Below are 23,827 nucleotides of genomic sequence, written 5' to 3' on the forward strand. Positions count from 1 at the left end.
GCCATCCCTGAAAATCGCATCTGATAGGGCCTCACTCCTGAACTGCCATGGAGTGCTTCTATCGCGCGTCCCTCCAGACTCACCTCCAGTATAACTGGCAATGGTCCGAGAGTGTGGGCTAGGACCTTCACCTCTCTAACCTGGCCCAATAGTGATTGAGATATCAAGAAGTAATCCAGTCTCGATGAGTTGCGAAGGGCTGAATGACAGGTAAACTGCCGCTCCGATGGATTCCTCACTCTCCACACATCTATATCCCATAACAAGGTCATGTCCTGCAACCGGCTGGTCCCTTTATGACCTACTCCTTGACTTCACCCCGTCCTGTCTAGTTCAGGTTGCAACACTGCGTTGAAGTCACCAGCACAGACTTCCTCCCCAGTCGTTAACTCCCCTAGCTGCTGGTCTACCCAATCTAATGTGCTCACTGTGTCTTGATTGGGTCCATAGTAATTGATTAGCATATACATTTTCCCTTGGATGGTGCCTCACACAATAAGGCCTCTGCCCTTGTTGTCTCTAGCCACTTTAGTTTGATGAAACACGACCCTATTCTGTATTAAAGTGCTCACTCCCCTAGCATACGAGGAGTATGATAAAAAACTACCTGTGGCATGCCCAGGGTTTCCCAAAGGAGGACTCTGTCGGGTGTCAGGTGGGTCTCCTGTAGGAACGCTATCCCGACACGATGCCTTTGCATATACAACATTTTGTGGCGTTAGTGGGGCATTTTAACCCTCTAAAGTTCCATGTGCAAAAGTTGAGTGTAGCCATCTTCAACAGCAATGTCAATCTTCACTGCGCCTTGTCCCAATTTTTCAAGCGGTTCAAGACTTATCCACCCCAATAACAGCAGAACAGGTGTACCGATCCATCCCCCACCGACACCCCCAACTCGCCAGTGATGACAACCCCCTCCCCCCTGCTAATCACCCCAATCAGCTGGTGTTTACTGCCAACCCACAATTCAACCAGCAGCTTTCTCATGAGGGGCTGCCAGATGCCCAGCCACCCTCTGCACCACTGGATTTTCCAGCTGCATCCCGCCCATCCACCCCACAAGCAATTGAACATAGGTGCTGTGCAGCGTTATAGGATATGCATCATGGAACACAATATCACTCATTGTTCACCTGTTGTCAGGGCTGTCTCGGCTGCATTTCCAGGAAAGCCGCGGCTTCCTCCGGGGTGTGAAAGACGACAGCCCAACCCTCATGATCTAGCTGCAGTTTTGCAGGGAACATCATGGCATAGCAGATTCCAGTCTCTCAGTTGCTTCACTTTTATAAATGTTCTCCTGGATGCCTGGACTTTATCCGAAAAGTCAGGAAAAAGCTGGTTGTATCCCTTGTAAATTACCGTCCCTTTTTCTCAGGCCTTGCAAAGGGCGGTGTCCGTCTCTGTAATTTAGCATCCGAGCTAGGCTTGGGGGGCGCTCCTGGGATTGGTCTCCTTACCCTGGGTACCCGATGCGTTCTTTCAACGATATATACTGCAGAGAAGTCCTCAGGGCCTAGTGCCTCCCGCAGCATATTTTCTACCAGAGGCTCCTGGTCATCCTGTTTATCAGATAATTCTTTCAGTGCCCTTTTCACGCGATGTCCCTGACCAGTGATGTGGATTCATCTTCCACAGTAGATACTCTTCCCTCTACTTCGTCCAGTCTCTCACCATGTTTATCCAAGTGGACCTGCATGTGATCCACTTTGCAGGTAAGCGTGTCCATCTTCCCATCTAAGGATAGAATACTGGACTGCAGTTGGTTGAACATCACTTTTATGTCGTGGAAATCCCCAGATGGGTGCAGTGTAGTAGCTGGGGGTTGCACCTCTGGGGATTCCTCCATTGGCATATTCAGTTTCACTTGGGATGGTGTGTCAAAGTGCAGGTTAGTTTGTTGCAGCCTGCCCCCCCCCGTGCCGGAATTGGACAGTCCCTTGACGTCTGGGGTTGACACCGTCGTGCACACCAATCGGATCCGGGCGTGTTCCCTCCAGGGAGACAACCCACAGTTAGTGATGTCTTGGTGTTTTCCCTGCACCTCTCCTGGTCTGCCACTCAAGTTTGATGGTGTTTACACTGTGTTAGGGTCCGGGAGCGCTGGGCATGCTCCGAGTATCCGTCCACATCTTATTGGCACTCTCTGCACCGGGTGAGTCGTTGGGTGTCCCCATGCAGTACATGTATTCAATGCTAGTCACAGTCGTCACAGGGTTTGTCCTCTGCAGTCACTCGGGTGGCAACCAGGCCTCCCTCTCATTACTGTAGTCCACGTTGTGTCTTTCCAGGTGCCAGAACCTAGTGACTAGTTTTGCAGTGTTTTTCACGCAATTCAGGTGGCCATCACCCTCAAGGTCAGATTGTTTGCCCAAGAGCAGAGGCGGCCACCCCACTTTCAATATGACCAACCTTCTCTTGTCCAGCGTTATGCAGATGTATTTGATCACAACCCTCCCACGGGGGGCTGGCTGGTCCGCCCCACTCGCTCTTGGTGTGATGTTCCCCCTGGAGTGGAATATCTCGTTATTCACGCAGGGAGTGTTCCTACTAGATGTAATAGGGTTCAATCTGTTTGTCCTGCTGCCCCCTCGTCCCCCCACGGTGGTAGTGCACCCCTTCTTTCTGTACCAAGTGTCACAGCAAATCTCACCTGGGGTTACACTGTAGTAGCATCAGCGGCATTCCCCGCAATCTCCGCCTTCTGAGGCCCTTTGTTGTGTCCTCTACTAATGTTTATCCACAGCTATGATTCTCCTGGTAGTTGTAGACGATCACCTTCTGTGTACGGGGCCCCAGGACTAGCGCCACCCGAGGTGTAAAGTTCCTCACCACGTAAGATGCTCATTGGGGCATGTGGGGTCCTGAGCGCCTTCAACCACTCCAGTTGAGGGGAAGGGCAGCGCAGCAACAAAAGGCTGGTCCCGCCCGCCTCCTTCTGTCCGCTCGAGGATCAAACCTGCTGCGCCCCAGCGTCCCCGACCTGCCACTCAAGGTGTACCCGCCGTCTCGCCACGTCCTTCCGAAGGGGATCTAAGCTCCTGCTGCGTGGTTCGTGCTTTCAGCGGCTTTCCCTGCCAAATGGACACCGTCGCTGGCGCACAGAGAATCGTCCGCCCTCCTGCTGTCTTTGCCCCTGGGAGCGAGTTTCCCCTCCACTCTGGTGCTTGGGCAGTGGCTCCTCCTGGCTGCCGGCTACCGCTTCACCACCTATGGTGGCGACTCACCAAGCCACCCTCGTGTGTGTGTGTGGGCTGTACAGGGGCACCCTCGGTCTCACTGCAGCAGCTCCCCGAGTATGACTGTTGAGTGAGCAGAGTATTAGCTCCAGAGCGCCATCCACTTCAGCACTCCTCAGCGCGGCCTCTCATTCGCACCTATTCTACGGCCCAAAGCTGTCGCTGCGTGAGGGAGATTTCTGTGACACTTTTATTCACGTTTTCTGGCTCCGATTTCCTTCAGGGTTTCACCCATTTACGGGCTACTCCTTCCTGCAATCCTCCACCGTGTACAAAGTCTGGATATGGCGGGGGAGTCTCCAAATTTTTACTGGATTTATTAGGGTGTCGGAGAGCTCACAGCCTCACGGCCATCTTGGCTGGGCTCTAGCGCCCTGCCTAATCATCTTTCTATGTCTGGTTCCATAAAAAGAAAATGCTCAAAATGTACACGCGCCACCGACAAGTGATACTCTTTGCAAGTGAAAAAGTGAGCGCTGAATCTCTCAAGGGAGGGGGCAAGTGACTTTATGCCTGGATTAGGGGGGGGGGGGGGTTGTGTGTGTGTGTGTGTGTGTGTGTTAAGCCAATGAGTTGAAATACTGAATGAGCATTCATGCTTTGAAAATAGTACTTAAACAGCATAAGGATAAAAACTGCTATAATGCCATCAACATGTTTCATGTGACTCTTAGCGTTCACCACAAGGCAATATCAAACAGAAGAAAACATAACTGTACTAGTCCATTGTTGCCTTTCCTCTTTAATAATGGACAAATGTCCCATTGGGACAGGCCAGCCGTTCAGCAAGATTGTATGCAGTACCCTTTGGGTGCACTATAACAACCCTGACCTCCTGGCAATAGGAACCCAACTTTTAGTACAAGTCTGTACTACACAGGTTGGTAGCGTGATTGAGCAGCAAGGCTCATCTCAAGAGGGGTCAATGTGAGCTGTAGGGGAGTTAAAGCGCTTCACAGTGACAAGCATTCAAATAAAATCTTACACACAAGGTTTCTTGATTAAACAATTATTGAAAAGTCAGTTTTGAATAAGCCGTCTTCAGAAGGGGGCGGTTAGGCAGAATTGCATGCAGTACCCTCTGGGACCACCACATACAATTAGGACTACAGGTGTAAGCAAAAGCCAACCTTTGGTGTAAGTCAGTACTACACAGTTTGTGGTAGCGAGCTGAGCAGCCAGGCTCATCTGAAGTGGGAATGCGATCAGTGCAAGAGGTTACACAGAGGTCTTACAATCACAGTGGTTCAAGTAGACACTTATACTCAAGGTTTCTTTGTAAAACACTTATTTATTACACAATCATTTAGAAAACATTCACTAGAAGGAGGCAACTTCATATTATACACAAACGTTCCAATAGCAAACCAATACGTTTCTGAACAAATGAGGCTCTCCTGAAATAGGAGCAAAATGCATTTCAGTCCCTTTCAATGGTAGCAAAAAAGGCACAAGTTAGAACAGATCACAAATACTTTTAGGCAGTGCTAATAGTTCTTGTTCACTAGAGGACTTGATTCAGTTCAATAGGCATAGGCCAAAGTCAATGGACTAGTGTCTTGGATAGGAACGAGCAGTTCTTGAAGTAAACAGTAAAGTCTTTGCCAAAGTTCTCAAAAGTAGTTTGTACGAAAAAGAATCATTTGTTGGGTCACAAGCTGATTAGGCCTGCAAGTTGGGAAAGTTCCATAAACTTTCAGGCGCAAGAAGCGTTCTCTGTCGGGTTGGCACAGTACATTAGTATGAAGCAAAAGATGCAGCTGAAGATGTTGGTTACTGGCAATTCCCGCAGATCTCACTGAGCCTCAGCCGTAGGGACAAGAAGGAGGACATTGAGGGACTGCACAAAACGCAGACAAAATTGAGTCACTTCAGTTCGAGTAGCTGTTCATTAAGCACACAAGCTGGTGTCCACCCCCTGGTTAATCCTAACCAGCTTTGAGAATGGTATCCAGGTGGCTTACGAGTCGATTGGTCCCACCAACTCAAAAGGGAGAAGTCGTACTTTAAAGGGCTTCTCTGTTGAGGTGAACTTGGCAATTCGGACCTGTAGCAGGGCTTCACCGGCAAACCAACGGTCCAGGAGTTGCAGCAGCCGTTCTCTTCAAAGCTAGTCTTCGGTTCTTTCGTTCCAGTGGTCGACTGCTTTCCAATCCAGGAGACTCACCTTTTAAACAGTTTCCTCCCATTCATTCCAGCCCAGCTGCCACTCACCCAGCAGGGTGGCTGTCCTTGCCGGCCAGCCAGCCAATAACGCCAGAGTGCATTTGGGTCTCCAAGGAGAATAAGCACAAGGAGTTTTGGGCACCTTCCTCACTTCCTGCCCACCCCAGACACTTGGCGACAGAGGCGGTATTCAGCCCTGAAGCCCACCAGAGACGTAGGAACAAAGGGACCAAACCTGGTTTGGCGGGCAGAGAACGCTAGAAGGACCTTTCCACAAAGAAATGGCGCAAAAGACGACCGGGACCGGTTTTAACAAAATGAGTTAGACTCCATAACCAAGAAAACCTAGAGGTAAAACATGTCAAAATACATGCGAGAGTGGGATAAAGGGTCACATTCTCCAGGTAAAAAAATCAAGTCCTCAAAGTCCAGCAAAGTTTGACAGGGGTCTCTAAGGTGAAGGGAATTAGCATATTTTTGAGAATTCTCCCTAACATAGGCCTCAACCTTTAGCCACAGGGACCCTACCAGGTCCAGTACTGAGTCCAGAATTTGTTTCTTGAAAAGATGAGACTTGAGTTAGAGTTTAAAAGATTATAAACCCATGCCGAAGCCAAACATCAAGATCTCAAACTAAGGGAAATGGAATTACAACATGCTCTTGAAATGAATAAATTGTCTCTTGAAAATGTTTCTATCCCAGAGAGTCCTAGGTCTTCCAGTCCAAAGAGACCTTGCATGGCTACCGAAGCTGCGAGTATGTATGAGGTGAAACTTGATATTTTGGATTGGTTGGGTGATTTTGAATATAACTATGGGATTCAGGGTTTCACAGGGAATCAGTTGATTCCTTTGCTATTGTCTAGGCTCCCCCAGGTTGCAACTGATGCTGTAATGGAGGTGGGGGAACCTGAAATATCGGAGTATGAAAATGTGAAACTAGCTTCGATAGCTAGATTTGGGAACATTCCTTCCCAGTACCTTAAGAGGTTTAGGACCCTCAAAAAGACTGATGGTACCCCTCGGGCTACCTGGATGTGTGAATTAGATGGTTGAGTTAAGGGTTACAGAGAGAACTCTTTTGAAGGAATGAGAAATCAGTTTTTGTTGGAATCTATTTTTGATGCCTGCTCTCCTGAGCTGAGACAGCATTTGGCCGACTCTAAAGAGATTGGTCACAAGAAGCTAGCAAAAGCGGCCGACTTGTGGGTTGCCAACATGGCTACTCACAAGGATTCTGGGCCACTCAAAAACTATGAGGGGGAAGCAGCACAAGAAAGATGAAATAATTCTAAAACCTCCAATCCAAAAGAAGGCCACAAACAGAAGGGTAAACCACATGGGACACCAGGTCAGTCTTGTGAAACACCAGAGGGAGGTCAGCAGAAGCCCCCATTTGTCAAAACATTTGGAAAATGTTATGCTTGTGGGTCAACTGACCATGTGAAAGGGGATACCTTCCGGGGTCCACACTGCCTCCTTATCCTTCATCCCTGAGGGAGAAGTACATATGGCAAGTGGAAACTTTCAACTATTGGCTCAAGACCTCATTGGATTCTCTGCCAGTGTTTTAGTGCCCCTGGGTCGGTGGTAGCAGCAGAATATAGATGTGTATAACTATACCAGATAACACAAAAGAATACTACAAGGACAGTGTACTTGTAAATGGTCAGGAGACCCCTGCCCTTAGAGACACTGGGGCCAGCATCACAGTGGTGGATGAACACTTCTTCAAACCAGAGTATGTTGCTAAAGCACCCAAAGGTCCCACTTAGCTTGCTGGAGGCCCTATCCAAAATGGTTCCAATACTACCAGCTCTCATCCAGTGCTACAACAGGACTATAAGAATACCAGTTATTGTAAAAAGGGAGGTGCCTGGAAGTGTCCTGATGGGGAATGACTTCAAAACTCTTTGGAGTTGTATCAAGCAACCCCAGGCCTCCCAGTAAAAGGAAGCGGGAGCAGACAAGGAAGGCCAGAGAGCTCACTTTAAATGACTGTCCGTGGGTTGTTACAGAAGAACCTATAACACCCAGTGTTAGGGAGCATTCTCATAAATGTGCCAATTGCTTTCACCTTAGAGACCCCCAGCAAATTTGCTGGATTTTGAGAACTTGATTTTTTTACCTGGAGAGAGTGACCTTTAGCCACTCATGTATTTTGTGTGTTTTACACTTGTGTTCTTTGATTATGGCGTTTTAGACAACTCCATAGGCATCTTTTCATGCGTGTTTACACATTACCCTCAGTGCAGTGATAGTGATGTAATACTTTAGGATAAACTACTGTTTCCCAGAGAATGTAAAGTGAAATTGACTTTACTAGTCTTTCCAAATTCATAGACCCAGCGCACACCATCTTACAATGGAGTTCTGGAGGGGTTACATAGTATCCCCTGTGTCTAAATACTCAAGTAGCAGTCAAATGCTAACCTTTCCTATTGAAAAGGCTGGTGGCAGTGGTTTTGCAACAAACTACCATGATTTTTCCAGACTGCGAACACCAGTAGCTAAAAATCACAGGAGTCATGTTTTTCAAGATGGCGCCTTAAGCCCCTTTGTTTAAACAGGTTGCGGTCTTCTTTTTTTGCTGTTTCTTTTTGGAAAGGTCCTTCTAGTGTTGGTCTCTACGTGCCAAACCAGGTTTGGTCCCTTTATTCGTATGCCTTTGGCGGGCTTCAGGACTGAAGACCACCTCTGGCGTCTAGTGTCTGGGCAGGGAGTGAGGGAGGTGCCGGAAACTCCCTGTGCTTAGTCTCCTAAGAGACCCAAATGTACTCTGGCGTGATTGTCTGGCTGACTGTCCGGCAAGGACAGCCACCCTGCTGGGTGAGTGGCAGCTAGGCTGGAATGAATGGGAGGAAACTGGATAAAAAGGTGAGTCTCTTGGCTTGGAAGGCAGAGTCGACCCCTGGAATGAAAGAACCAAAGACAAGCTGGAAGAGGACGGCTGCTGCAACTCCTGGACCGTTGGTTTGCCCGGCGAAGCCCTGCTGCAGTGACTACTTGCCAACCTTGCATCAACAAAGAAGCCCTGCAAGGACAACTTCTCTCTTTGAGTTGGTGGGACCAATAAACTCCCAAGTAAGCCACCTGGACACCCATTTCCTCAGAGTTGCAGCAGGAAACCGTAGAGCCAGGGAGAGGGACACCAGATTGTGTGTGTTGCTTGTAAGCTGGCCTAAAGCTTTTGGGAGATCCACCAGACTCCCACGAAACAGGACTGGCCAAGCCTGAACAGACCCCCCCCATCCCCCCGCCCGTAACCCCCTCAGTCGAGTGCAGGACCTCAGATGTGAGGTAAATCCACCTTAACAGCCAGGAACCATGCTTATTGCTATATGCTGTACCGCAAGAAGCTGAAACGCGAAACAGCCACTGAAAGTAAAGTTTGCTGGTTGCCAGTTTTGACCGTGGCAGTGCAGGAGCGACAAGCCCCGAACGCCGCCCCCCCACCCAACATCCTCCCTCTTGCTCACACGACTGAGGCCCAGGAACAGTGAGATCCGCAGAGCTGAACAGGAACAGAAGTTATCAGCTGCATCTTTTCCTTCTTTACCAAGGTACTGTAAAACAAGTCTAAGAGAACTTAACGCTTACTGTGGAAGTGCTTGTAACTTCTACAACTCACAAGTCTAATCAGCTTGTGGCCCTACATTTGATTCTTCTTTTTAAAAGATTCCCAAGAACTTGTGCAAAGATTTTTCCACATTGACTTTGGCTTAGCCTATTTGAATTAAATGACTCTTACGTGCTATCTGAAAGTATTTGCCCCGCTTATGAAATTACAAATATTCATGTGTTCTAATAACCTTTGCCTTTTACCAACATTTTAAAAGTGTTCTGAATGCCAACAGTAAGATATTAATGTCCCCAGCACCCTTGTTAATGAAGTCACTTGTGGGTGTAGGTTGTATGTGGGCCATTCCAAAAGCGTCTGGTCCGATTCAAAAACTCAAAGTGTACAGTATTAGAGTCTATTTGTGTGTTACTATTCTATTCCTGCCTTCTGAAGAAGGCTTTATAACTGACTTTTTAAAAACTTATTTTATTGGCAAATACACGCTTGAGCACTTCAGCATAATTATAAACATATATATTACATTAGACACATGACCAGCTGCAGGCTTCATCATCCCTAGGTGAGGACATAGTTTCAGCGATAGTTCATAACACATTCATGGGGAGGCGACATGGGTGGGCTTGGGTCCTCAGTCTCTTTATTAAGGTAACTGCAAAAGGCAGTCCAAACATTTCTGGGGCGAGATTGCGCAGGTAAGGAGGCGATATAGTCCTCTTCACATGTTTGTATCCAAGTGAGGGCCGCTAGCCACACCTTAAAAGGTGGGTGGAGAGGGATATTTCCAACTCTGTAAAATACATTTCTGGGCGACCATACAGCCCACGTTAAAAAATGTTGCCATTTTCTTAACCCGGTCGCCCCTCCAGACACCAAACATTGCCAACAGGTCAGGGTCAATAACAATGCTAAATAAATTATTAATTGTTTATGCAAGAAACCTTGAGTAAGTTTTTGAATACCTGTAACTGTGAATCTTTGTCCAACTCCACGACTGCTCGCATTTCCCCTCTTGAGCCAAGCCTGGCTGCTCAACACGCTACCAAAACTGTAGTACAGGCTTTTACCAAAGGGTGGGTTGCCTATACCTGTAGTCATAGTTGCTTGTAGTGTTCCCAGAAGGTACTGCATTCAAACTTTGCCTAACAGGGCTTGTGTGCTTGTTTTGGGTTTCAGGTGTGTCCCCGTCGCCAGGATGTACATTTCCCATAGCAGGACTCTCATTGTGCCTGTTAAGTAAAGATTTGGGGTAGTACCCCTTGGGTGCACTACAACAAAGTAGCCTCCTGGTAATAGGACCCAACCTATGGTATAAGTCTGAACTACAGAGGTTGGAAGTGTTGTAGAGCAGCCAGGCTTATCTCAAGAGTTGTCAATGTGAAGGGGGAGGTGGGGGGAGGCGCTGTTGCGCATTGAGAAGATGGCGCTTAGACCCGAAGCTCCTGCGCCGCCTCCACATCCTGTGCTGATAAATCCGTCCTTGGGCTGGCTGAATTGCTGTAGATTGGTGTGCCGGTTGCGGCCGGGCTCGGGTGTTACTTGTGAAAATTTGAGCCCCCGGCGGTGCAGCATTCTCGAGCTCTGCCCTCGCGGAGTTCCGCCGGCGCGAGCGGCGCTCCCGGGCCGAATCCTGGCTCCAGGCAAACTTACCCGACAGTTGAGGCTGCTGGGCGCTGCGGGCCGCTGCTGGGCGGAGCTTTCTCCTTGGCGCCGGATCCTGTATCCTTCTGTAAGGACGCTCTGGAGACTCTGCTTCGCTGGATGGTCTGCCGTGCCCCGGTCCTGGCTCTGACCCGACGCTGTCTGCCGGACCACCTTTCCTGACCCTGGTAGTGTCCGACTTTCGCTGGTGCTCGATCCTATGCTGCCAATCCAGCGAGCCAAGTAAGCTGTTGCCGGGTGTGGGGGGAGGGGACGTGAAGCCCTGCCGGCGCCGCTGGGGCTGAAAACCCCCTGGCTCTTAGTCCCCCCAGCGGATGTGGTCCCCCTGCTGCACCACCTGCCCCCCTCCAAGCCCCTCCGCTTGTCTGTGCGGCTGGGGGCCGGCTACACGGCATACACGGACCGCTGAGCCCACGCTCCTCCCTTTTCATTTGGGACACAGGTTGCCGTGCTGCCGTGGGCTGATATTCCTACGGTCAACCATCTCCAGCTGAGGTGTGCACCTAAGGCTCCTTGAGTGCCTCGCTTGGCGGCAAGGCGGCATCCGGTGCTGTGTGCCGGAGTTACACTCGAGAAATCCTGATTTAGGGCAGGTGAACCTCCCGCGTTCTACCTTCCACACTAGATTCACAATCTCCTTGAAGACCTGACTCAGTGTGCCCTATGTATTGCTTGTGGCTGATGCTTGCCCCTCGGCGCAACAGATACGCGGCCTCTCTGGTTGCACACTATCGTCTGGGGAGGACCCCTGGGGGCCAATATACTGGATTTCTCGCTGGTCCCCATATAAGTTGGAGGACACATTCCATCCTGATTGCGCACTTTGCTGTGTACCCCTTGAGTCTGCTCCCTGTGGGGTGGGCCGCGACCCTACGGAGATCCGTTGCCAGATCCAATACACGTACAGTGAAGACACAATAATGGGGGAGTCTGGTAAGTCAAACAGAGCCTCTAAGACCCCTGGGGGCAAGAAGAAGGGCCCCCTGGACACATTTACCAATACGGCTAGCCATCCTGTGGCAACCTGCACGCAGCCAGATGAGGAAGAACAGGTTGAAAGGGATGTGTTGGACAGAGGACAAACTGGCCATGCTAGTTCAGAACGGATTCCTGGCTGTAAATACTAAATTGGATGAGATCGTAGCTACCATAGGCTCTCTGAAGGCCAGGACCGATAAGGAGAGTGCTCGGGTCACCGAGGCTGAAGGCAGGATAAGTGCTAATGAGGATACTATTGGGCACCACAGTCGTGATATATCTTATATAAAAGACACGATGAGCAAGCTGCAGAGCAAGTGTGAAGACCTCGAATCCAGGTCCAGAGGAAACAATGTCCGCGTTGTTGGTGTGGCCAAATCCGTCGGCAAGGGCCAGATGGAGAAACACATGGAAGAACTTTTTAAATCCTTATTTGGGCTTGAGGCACTGTCTGAACACTACCTTGTTGAGAGGGCGCACCGTACCCTTGCCCCGGAGCCCAAGCCGGGGGCACCACTATGAACTATAATTGCTCGTCTGCTGAACTAGAGGGACAGGGACACAATCCTCCGTTTGGCTAGAGAGACCGGCACATTGCATTATGAGGGAAACCGCATACATATCTATCCTGACTTTTCCGCCTCTGTCCAGGCTAGCAGACGATCATATGAACCTGTTAAGAGGCTCCTTAGAGAACGGCAGATCACGTACGCCTTGATGTTCCCGGCCAAAATGAGAATCCAACATGCTGGAAGGTCGCACTTTTTTGAGAACCCATCCGAAGCCCTATCCTATATTGAATCTTCTATACCCCTCCCTCCGAGAGGGGAACGACCTGCCCCGAACAATAGACTCCGACCGGCGGACTAGGAATCACATTTTCATGATTTGGCACTCGGTGGCTTTTTGGCCCCATTTCACGGGCCCTTTTGATGGGAGATTACAGTCAGCCATCTCCGGTGAGAGGTGGCGTTGGTTGCCGGGGATGGCAGTCATGTGAGGCAACATGGCTACCCCGGGAGTGTTCCACAAGTTTGGGATTGGTCACGGTCAAGTTGGGGTAGACAGTGGTGGGCAGGGCGGAATGGGGAAAGTTGGGGACTGTTTTTCTCAAACCCCACACGGTGTAGTTGGATGGCTAACCAACTGCATGGGTCTCTGTTTTTGGAAAGGTTTTGGGGAAAATGGTTATAAGTTACTGTTGAAACAAGTGGTCTGGAGAGCACCAACATGGTCCATTATGCCTGACGCGACGTCTGAGGGTTTTGGGTTATTATCCTTACAATTGTTTTGCAAGGTTCTGCTTACGCTTTGAGGGTTAAACTTGTTTCATGGAATGTAAGGGGTCTAAATAATCGTTTGAAGGCCAAGAAGGTGGGAAAGTACATTATCAGGCATGGTGCACAAATTATTATGCTGCAGGAAACTCATACTGTTGGTTCTGATAACGATTTACTGTTGCCTGGTTGGGGCAAGTCCAGGTTCTGCACCAACTACTCATCCCAGTCCAGGGGGGGTCGCTACGCTTATACACCCGAATCTTGGGCTCCGACTCGAAGGCCATAAACTAGACCCTCCGGGTAGGTATGTTCTGGTCTGGGGCTCGATCGCTGGTCAGCAGATATTGTTGGTCAACACATATGGGCCGAACATTGATGACCTTGCCTTTTATACAGATGTATACCAACTGATCTCTGCGATCGATATTCCTAATATAATCTGGGGAGGAGGTTTCAATATTGCTATGAACCCGGGACTTGATAGATCCAGCACGATTGTTAGAGCACCAAGCAGGGCTGTCCTCACTATGCAAAGTATCCTTTTGCAGCTCTCCCTAGAGGATGCCTGGTGTGTCCTCCACCCGACTGCGAGGGGATACACGTACTATTCATCGGTGCACGATTCCGAGTCCAGAATCAATTACTGGTTTGTCTCCCCCTCTTTGAGCGCTGGAACACAGGCATGTGAAATACTGGCTCACACGATGTCTGACCATGCCCCTATAACACTGGAGGTCACCTATCATAACTGCCCTAGACCCTCCAAGAGATGGAGTATGCCCGAGGGTTTGTTGAGGGACCCCGGGGTGGTGGAGGCGCTGCACACTGAGATTTCTGAGTTCCTCGAAATTAACATCGACTCAGTCGATAAATGCTCCACGGTGTGGGAATCCTTCAAGGTTTGGGTCAGGGGCACGCTACTTTCCAAATCTGTGGGTCTTCTCGAGTTTGGGCTGAACTGGCCCTGACTGAAGGTAAACTGAAAGTTCTGGAGGACACTTATGCTCGTACCCATGACAAAGCCTTATTAGCTGACATACAACATCTCCAGGAATTTAACAAACTAGCCTCCATGGAAGTGCAGTTCATTGCCGCACCAATCCGAGCCCGGAGATATGGCGAGGGCAACAAGGCGGGTAGGACGCTATCTAATCTACTCAAACAGGACAGGCACACTAATCAAATTACCAGCATACAGAAACCCAACAGAGCGGTTTTGGTTAATGAGAACGAGATTAATGCTGAGTTTGCTGGGTTTTATGAACAATTGTATAAAAATAGAGACACTAAATCTGTTACTGAGATAAGGGCATACCTTGCGGCACTGTCAATGCCGAAACTCCAAGAGGAGACCCTCCTGGCACTGGACCAACCTAGCACTGTAGATGAGATTTCTGGGGCGATTAAAGATTTAACGTCTAATAAAGCTCCAGGGCTAGACGGCCTGGGTGCAGAGTTCTACAAGGAATACAGTGCGGAGCTTGTTCCGTTGTTGCGGGTCTGGGAAGAATCCCTTGAATGTAATATATTGCCTACATCCATGAGAGAGGCGTTGATAACTGTTCTCCCTAAACCTCGCCGCCCTCCACAGGATATGTCGTCCTATAGACCACCATCTCTTATTAATACAGATGCCAAAATATTCGCCAAGGTACTGGCCAACAGGCTTTTACCGGCAGTTCTGACACTCGTTCACCCGGATCAGAATGGGTTTGTCCCCGCTAGATCTACTGCGCTTAACCTGCGTAGGCTATTTGGGATAATGGCCCAGATTGACCCGGGAAGAAACGCTCTGGCCGTTTCATTGGATGCTGAAAAGGCCTTCGATTCTGTGTCCTGGGCCTACTTACTAGCAGTAAGTGAGGCATTTGGGATAGGCCCGAACTTCATCAGGTACGTGAAATTGCTTTACACGAAACCAGGGGCCCAGGTCCTAACCAACAAGGCAATCTCAGATCGGTTTCTTCTGGAACAGGGCACTAGGCGGGGCTGCCCGTTTTCACCTATACTATTTGCCCTGACAATAGAACCAATGGCAATAGCGCTCAGGCTTCGACATTCCAACAGGGGCATTAACCTAAAGGGGGCGACCCAGCTGATCTCTCTGTACGCAGACGACACGCTCCTGTATATCCGTGAACCGGAAAACAACCTAGAGCCTGTAATGGCGGAAATTCAAGAGTTCACTTCATATTCTGGCTACTCCATAAACAAGGATAAATCGGAGGTTTTCCCTCTCACACCGGCAACCGGCTGCCCTAGCTCATTGGGTGGGCTGAAATGGTCTAGTGAATCCATCAGATACTTGGGAATACTTGTGTCGCACGGTAAGAATAGGTTATACGCTGATAATCACAACGCCACACTACAGGCCCTAAAGACAAAGCTTCTATTATGGGACCACCTTCTGATATTACATGGCAGGGTAGTGGTTCTTAAAATGGTAGTTTTGCCTAAATTGCTATACCTGTTTGTGAACATACCGATTTTGCCGGGAAGACTCTTCTTCACTAAACTTAGGTCAATGGCTACAGCCTTCCTTTGGCATGGGCAGACTCCCAGAATTGGGTGGGGAAAAATAACCATACTCGTCGGGCAGCCTGGAAGCCCCTGACTTTGAATTATATTATGTGTCCCAGGCCCAATTCTCTAAATATTGGTATTCCAGGGACGGAGGACCACCGCATGTTGATGTAGAGGAACTCACCACCTCTCCCACGAACATACAGTCTGTAATCTTTGATGCCCACTATAAGGACACGTGCAATTTCAACCCGGTTAGTTTTACTGTCAGTGCCTGGAGGGCAATATTTAGGAAACTGGGATTGACGACCCTGTATAACCCGGAGGTCTCCCTCCGGAACTACCCTGGCATCCCTCCGACAAATGATGTTTGTCTACGATCAGCCTGGGACCCTGGAGACGAGATGCGCCTGGGAGATATGTTTGAGGGGAAATTCGCAACCCTTCAGCGATAACTGGTGCATTCGGCAGAAGCCCACTTAAGGTACTGCAGTACTACCGTATGAGATCAGCTTTCCAAAAACACTGGGCAACCTTCCCTGATGAACCCCATACACACCCCTGCGTGCAGATGATCACGGCCGGGGACCGCTTAAAGGTATCCAGCCTATATGCCATAGTACAGACACACTCACCAACGGCTAATCTGAACACAGATAAATGGGAGAGAGGTCTCCAGATCCCCCTAGATGATAAAACCTGGGACAGGTACTGTTCTCTCACCAAGAAGGTTTCCTTAAATGCCGGACTACGAGTGACCCAGTTTATTATCCTTAATAGGTTGCACTACACCCCTGCCAAGATAGCCAAGTTCGCTTCTGACGCCCAGAGTCAATGCCACAAATGCAAAACAGATTATGCGGGCTCGTTCCACATGTATTGGAGCTGCCCGGTGGTGACTGGGTTCTGCAGGGAGGTGGCAGATGTACTTGATGAAATTACACAAATTCCCCCAGTGTTGATTCCACACATACTTATTTGGGGATATAGGAAAGTGCTCCGAAAAGATCAGAAGACTGTTTAATGTCACATGTGCAGTGGCCAAAAAATGTATTCTGCAACAATGGAAAAAATCTGGCACCACCCACTGTGAAACAGTTCCTCCGGGAGCTGGTCTATGAACGAAGCTGAAGAACAGTTTGTCCTCACACGCCCTTCTGTGGGCAGGCCCAAGGACATTTGGGGACCCCCTCAGAATGTTTCTTTGCGATATGATCCCTGATGATGACAGTGATGTTTAGACTCGATGCCCCTGGTTGATTAAGGTTATATGTACTGCTACCACTCTCTATTTCCGTATCATGTTGATTTTAATTTGTACGATGCTGCTGCTACTACTGTGTTTGTGTTTCCGGACCACTAATAAAAATTTTTAAAAAAAATAATAAAATAAAAAAAAGTTGTCAATGTGAGCTGTAGTGCGTTTACACAAAGATTCACAGTGACAAGTATACAAATAAATGCTTATACAAAAGGTTTCTTGATAAAACAATCATTAATTTACTGGTCGTTTGAATAAGCCTTCTACAGAAGGGAGCAATACATTAGCAACACACAAATACCTTCAAAATACACACTCAGTTTCTAAACCAGAAAACACCCATTGGGGATGAGAGACAATTACCACACCCTCAGGTGACTTTAGTAGCTAGGACACTGGACTAATATATTACTGTTAGCATTTAGAATAGCACTGAGATGAATTCAAAGAAAAGGTTATTAGAACAAACAAGGAGATCAAATATTTTTAAGCAGGCAAATACTTTTGGACACCTCAATAAGAGTCATTCAGTGAAACAGGCTAAGCCAAAGTCAATGGGAAAAAGTATATATGAGTTGAAGCACGTCTTGCAGGTAAGAAATAAAAGTCTTTGCACAATGATTTAGAAGTCTATGAAGAAGAATCAATGTAGGGCCACAAGCTGTTACACATGTGAATAGTAGAAGATGCAAGCAACTACAATAAGAGGCACGCTCTCTCAGACTTTACAGTACGTTTAGTTAGAAGAAAAATGCAGATTGCTTCTGTTCCTGTGCAGCTATGGAGATCCTGGTGTTCCTGAGCCTCAGTCGTGGGGATAAGAGGGAGGACTTCTGGGGACTCCTGCACTGCATTGTGACGGTGAACGACAGTAACCAGCAATCTTCAAACAAGTGGCACTTCGGTGTTTCAGCTCCTCGCGTCTACGGCAAACAGCACCCCAGCGGTTCCTGGCTGTCGAGATGGGTTTTCCTTGCATCTGGGTGCAGCACTCTGAGGTGGCTCAGGCTCGGTCAGTATTTCTTCCTGGGAATCCGGATGATCTTCCTGGAGCTCTTGACCAGCTTAGAAGCAACGCAAACAAACTGGTGTTCCTCTCCCTGGCTCTACGGTTGCAACAGCAACTGCAGTGGAATTGCAACCAGCTTCGAGATGATGTCCAGGTGGCTTACTTTGGAGTTGATAGGCCCCACCAACTCAAGGGGAGAAGTCCTTGCAGTGGCTTCTATACAAATTAGTTTTAGCACAGCAGCCGAGCTTCACCTGGCAAACCAACGGTCCAGGAGTTGCAGCAGGTGTCTTCTTCAAGCTCTTCTTCGGTTCTTTCGTCCAGTGGTCAACTCTGCCTTCCAAGCCAAAAGCCTTGCTTTTTATGCAGGTTTCTCACATTCATTCCAGCCTAGTTCTCAGTCATACAGCAGGGTGTCTGTTCTTGCCGGACAGCCAGCCGGCCAATCACCTAAGAGTGCATTCATGTCTCCTAGGATATTAAGCACAGGGAGTTTGGGGCACCTCGCTGACTTCCTGCCCCCACCAGACACCCTGGAGCCAGAGGCAGGCTTCATTCGCGAACCCCGCCAAAGGCAAAGCAAACAAAGGGACCAACCTGAACCTGGTTCGGTGCCGTTAGGGAGAATTCTCATAAACGTGCCAATTCCCTTCACTTTAGAGACCCCCAGCAACTTTGCTGGATTTTGAGGATTTATTTTACCTGGAAAGTGTGAGCCCTTTTACCCACTCATGTATTTTGATGTAGGTTTCACTCTTGTGTTCTTTGATTATGGAGTTTTAAGATAATTCCATAGGCATATTTTCATGTGTTACTGCACTGAGGGTGTAGTGTAACACAGGGATGTCCTTTTTAGACTTCCCAATGGTTTAAATACCTTCTCTGGGATAAACTACTGTTTCCCAGAGAATTTAAGGTTAAATTGACTTTACTAGTCTTTAATTCCTATACCCAGCACGCACCATCTTCCTATAGCGTGCTGGAGGGGTTACCTAGTATCCCCTGTGTCTAGAAACTCATGTAGCAGTCAAATGCTACCCTTTTCTATCAAAATGGCTGGTGGCAGTAGTTTAACAACGAACTACCATGATTTTCCCGACCGCGAACACCAGTAGCTAAAAATCGCAGGAGCCAGGTTTTTCAAGATGGCACCTTAAGCCCCTCTGTTTAAACAGGTCCCGGTCTTTATTCGCCATTTCCTTTTGGAAAGGCCCTTCTAGTGTTTGTCTCTGCGCGCCAAACAAGGTTTGGTCCCTTTGTTTCCATGCCTTTGGCTGGCTTCAAGAGTGAAGACCCCCCTCTGGCGCCAGAGTGTCTGGGCAGGAAGTGAGGGAGGTGCCCGAAACTCCCTGTGCTTAGTCTCCTAGAAGACCCAAATGCACTATGGCGTGATTGGCTGGCTGACTGTCCGGCAAGGACAGCCACCCTGCTGGGTGAGTGGCAGCTAGGCTGGAATGAATGGGAGGAAACAAAGGCGAGTCTCCTGGACTGGAAAGCAGAGTCGACCACTGGAACGAAAGAACCGAAGATGAGCTGGAAGAGGACAGCTGCTGCAACTCCTGGACCGTTCGTTTGCACGGTGAAGCCCTGCTGCAGGTCCGAATTGCCAAGTTCATCTCGACAGAGAAGCTCCTTCAAGGACGACTTCTGCCTTTGAGTTGGTGCGACCAATCAACTCGTAAGCCACCTGGCCATTCTCGAAGCTGGTTAGGATTAACCAGGGGGACCAGCTTGTGTGCTTGATGAACAGCTACTTGAACTGAAGTGACTCCATTTTGTCAGTGTTTTCAGACGATCCTGTGCAGCGCAGGAGTCCCCCCGACGTCATCCCTCTTGTCCCCATGACTGAGGTTCAGAACAGTGAGATCTACAGGAACCAACGTCTTCAGCTGCATCTTTTGCTTCATGCTAAGGTACTGTGCCAACCCGATTAAGAGAATGCTTCTCTTGCAGTGAAAGTTTGTGGAACTTTCCCAACTTGCAGGCCTAATCAGCTTGTGACCCAACATATGATTCTTTTTCGTACAAACTACTTGAGAACTTTGGCAAAGACTTTACTGTTTACTTCAAGAACAGCACTTTCCTATCCAAGACACTAGCCCATTGACTTTGGCCTATGCCTATTGAACTGAATAGAGTCCTCAAGTCTATTCTGCTATAGCGTGCCTTTTTGCTCCCATTGAAAGTAACTGAAATGCCATTTTGCTCCTATTTCTGGGGAGCCTAATTTGTTCAGAAACATATTGGTTTGCTATCGGAGTGTGTGTATGATATTAAATTGCCCCCTTTTAGTGAATGTTTTCTAAATGATTGTGTAATAAATGAATACGTGTTTTACCAAGAAACGTTGAGTACAAGTGTATACTTGAACCACTGTGATGGTAAGACCTCTGTGTAACCTCCTGTACTGCTCACATTCCCTCTTGAGATAAGCCTGGCTGCTCAGCTCGCAACCACAAACTGTAGTACAGAATTATACCAAAGGTTGGTTTTTGCTTACACCTGTATTCCTTTTTTTTTAGATCTCTCAATAGACCTTCCAAAAATTCTGAAACTCCGGAATCACCGGCATGCGCGGTCCGGGTGACGCCGGAGACCGATATGGTTCTATATGTCTACACCTGTATTCCCATGTATGCACATGGTTGATATTAATTCGTAGAGGATGTGCTTTATATCTCTACATTTTACAGACCAACTTTTTAATAAACTGTAAACTCACATGCACTAGAAGCGTAACATCACAGCAAGATAGCAACTTTTTTTTTGTAAAATGTTATTTATTGATGCGTGTTTGTACTGGTTGACTGCTACAATTTAAAAAAACAAACTTGTTTTTAAGTGATGGTTTTAGCTTTGCTTTTTGTACATCTTTGAAGCACATGCCTCACTTATGTTTCCGTATAGCCATGTGTTTCCTTAAGTAAAGCTGCCCTCCTGTAATATAAAGATTTAGCATAGTGGTTTCATATGCCATGAAGGCCAAAGATACAGGTCTTAATTACATACACCTGTATTCCTAATTGTATGTGGTGGTCCCAGAGGGTACTGCATGGAATCCAGCCTAACTGGGGCCAGCACCAGGATCTGGGATGGTGTCTTAACCCCTTCCGGGATGTCTGTGGCCTTCGCCACGGCCTCTGCAGCGGTGTCACGCCGTGGACAAGGTGCAGGGATACTTTCTGCACCGCGGGAACCATTGTAGGATCAGCGCCCGCAGCTGCCGTGGTAGCCGTTGAAGCCGCTAAAGACTTAGACTGTGCCGGTTGAGCCTGCTGGGGCTGCGCGGCCTTCTCCTTCGCTTATCGGCTCTCTCCCGTAGATTTGCCAGGGTGGAGGACTTCCTTTTCAAAGAGGAGCTTGATGGTAGGCTGGCTATAGAGGCAGAGGGTGATGTTGATCGTGCCCTATCCTATCCACTTTGGGACCCGCATCAGCAGCGAACACAGTGGACTCAGACTTGCAGATCTTAGTCTCATCTTGGACCCCCACGGATGAAGCGCCTTCAAAGGACATAGAAGACTGCTCCTCAGACCAGCTGGTCAATAGCCTGCATTTAGTGCAGGGCCTGAAGACGGACCTTCCCTCCTCCGACCGGGTCGGAGGGCACAAAGTAGGCCCAACATGGCCTTCCATCTTTGTCATTGAGGGGCGTGGAACTTTACTGACAACGGGTCCCTGTTGCCGGCAATTGAGCAAAAGTGCATACCAGCTACTTGGAAAAAAAAAATGTAACTTTTCTCATCGAAAAATGCAAATCATACAAATTGCTCTCCGAGCTAACTCGAGGATTCACAACACAAACGTATGGTAAAAATCTGAAGATGGGGAAAGGACTCATTGGATGGTGGCAGTATGATCCAGAGGACAGCGATTGGTTTGGAGGAGAAATACAGTTTTAAAGTGAAACTTTTTTTCTTTTACAGATGATTCCCAGCCTGATGGGGAATATTTATGAGTATGTGAATCCATGCCAGACCCCATGCTGGAGAGTATTAATAATCTTGATTAATTCGCTACCTCCCCACGTTTGCTTCCAACCCAATGGTTGAAAAAAACGAACTAAGGACATAGATGCGTGAAGGTACCTCTAGTCCACGAATAGTGTTACAATGCCCTTTCAAAGCCCTCTTCGAAAACAAGATGCAAAACACTGCACCAACCACTGGATGTTCCTATATGCATAGCATGTGAATCCAAGCAGCTCCACAAGCCCTAGAAATAGATACAAACGCACGTCTTAAAATCTGTAGGACCAAAGTCAGGAAAGCATTACAAGCATTAATATTAATATGCTACTTACCAAGCCCATATGTTGATTTTCCTTCAGTGTGAGCAGCTCTTAGCTGAGAAACCAGATCTGCGCTGTCATATCCAGCATTATCCGCTATGATAATAGGCAGCTGTAAAATGAAACGTGATCAAATTTGTAAATGAAATGGGCTAATGTTACAACAGTAGAAAACTTGATTTGCTTTTAACAATTGTCAGCAAGTGTTGGAATCTTATATAGATCTACATGCTTGGTAAAAATATCAGAGCACGTTCACACTACTTTTAGTGTAATGCTAGGTACATTTTTCCACAGCCGTGTGATGAGTGGTACCAGAACAACTATCCTAGGGCTAAGACAGTATCCTAGGGGTGAGACAGGTTAGCCATAAAAGATACTCTATTAGATATAGCAGGGCAGCCCTAGCTTTGCTCATTCAAGGCAACAATGCTGGTATACTCAACCAATATTACAAACCTCTAATTCTCTTTGCAATGCATGTGAATCTAAGCTGAACAAGCATCAGATAGGCCATCTAGTGGTTTATGCAGTGTATTACATAGTGTTTTGATTCGAAAAGGGACGTCAGCCGGCCATTATTGTAATACTATCCCTACTGTGAAGTGTACTGTATCCATGGCCTCGTCAGCCATCAAGGGCCTCACTGTTATTTTTTCTGACCAGAGGTTGCATGGAGTATATAGTCAAGTGTGAATGAAGAATCGTTCGAAAAACCTTACATAATCTACAGGTTGTCTATGGTGCTTCCACTCCAAACGAGGGGAAGCTAGATGGGCGCATGGGAAGCTAAGTAGATAAAAGCATCAGAAAGACTACTACAGGTATTTTTGTCTTTTGAGGCTGGTGTACCTCCTTAAAATCACATGCTTTGCATACACTAGCAAACAATTTCAGAAGAAGGTGGTGGGTTGATAGAAGGAACCGAGACAAGCATTTTAGCACTCCTTGTCCCACCTGCGAGTCATTCCTGGCCTGCGTTTCCATACAATTTTGCTGAAAGTGTGTACTGAACTCCTTGTGGTTGCTTGCAGATCGCTTCCATTGGCACATTAGAAATAAACACGAATGTGTAGCCCCTGTACTACATGTTAGGGAAAATTCTCATAAATGTGCTAATTCCCTTTACCTAAGAGACTCCCAGCAACTTTGCTGAATTTTGAGGCCTTGATTTTTTTTTACCTGGAAAGAGTGCGAGCCTTTTTTCCCCACTCAATTTACACTGAGTTTTAGGTAACGCCATAGGAATCATCTTTTCATTTGTGTTACACAGCACCCTCAGTGCAGTGAGACAGGGATGTCTTTTAGACTTCCCAAAGGTTTAAATACCTTCTCTGGGATAAACTACTGTTTACCATAGAATGTGAAGTGTAATAATAAAGTTACTCACCGTAGCGACTACCTTCCTCCTAGTCCATAGTCCCCTTTCCTCCATACTTATGGGACATTCCCTCCCCGTCCTGTGGGACAGGACCGGGGCACTTTGTAAAAAAAAGCATCACATTTTACAAAAATGTGTCCTTCCTCTTTTTACACCGGGTACAGCACACGGCCGTAAGCTCGTCCTCCTTAGCTCCGCCCAGCGCATCGCCAGTCAGTCAGTCCTTTTCTATCTCCAGGTCTATTACCGTTAAGCAACAATAGAGGAAACTTTTTAGAGGGGACCGCGGGCGGGCGTATGGAGGAAAGGGGACTATGACTAGGAGTAAGATAGTCACTATGGTGACTAACTATTATACCCCTACGCCCCGTCCCCTTTCCTATATACTTATGGGAGATTCCCAAAAACTCCTCACAGGAATTACGGGTGGATGGAAACCCCTTACTGAAACAGGATCCTA

General features: G+C 47.9%; 1 protein-coding gene across 1 annotated transcript in view; it reads right to left on the reverse strand.

The window, feature by feature from the left end:
• CCT2 (chaperonin containing TCP1 subunit 2) overlaps positions 1-23,827 on the reverse strand; it is a 404,766-nt gene that overhangs the window by 3,333 nt on the left and 377,606 nt on the right. The window contains exon 14 of the mRNA XM_069629411.1: positions 21,999-22,098. Coding sequence (XP_069485512.1) covers positions 21,999-22,098 — 100 coding nt within the window. The remainder of the gene's footprint in view (positions 1-21,998; positions 22,099-23,827) is intronic.

Source organism: Ambystoma mexicanum, chromosome 12 (genome assembly GCF_040938575.1).
Source record: "Ambystoma mexicanum isolate Mex_15411 chromosome 12, UKY_AmexF1_1, whole genome shotgun sequence".
In the NCBI taxonomy this organism is placed as follows: Eukaryota; Metazoa; Chordata; class Amphibia; order Caudata; family Ambystomatidae; genus Ambystoma; species Ambystoma mexicanum.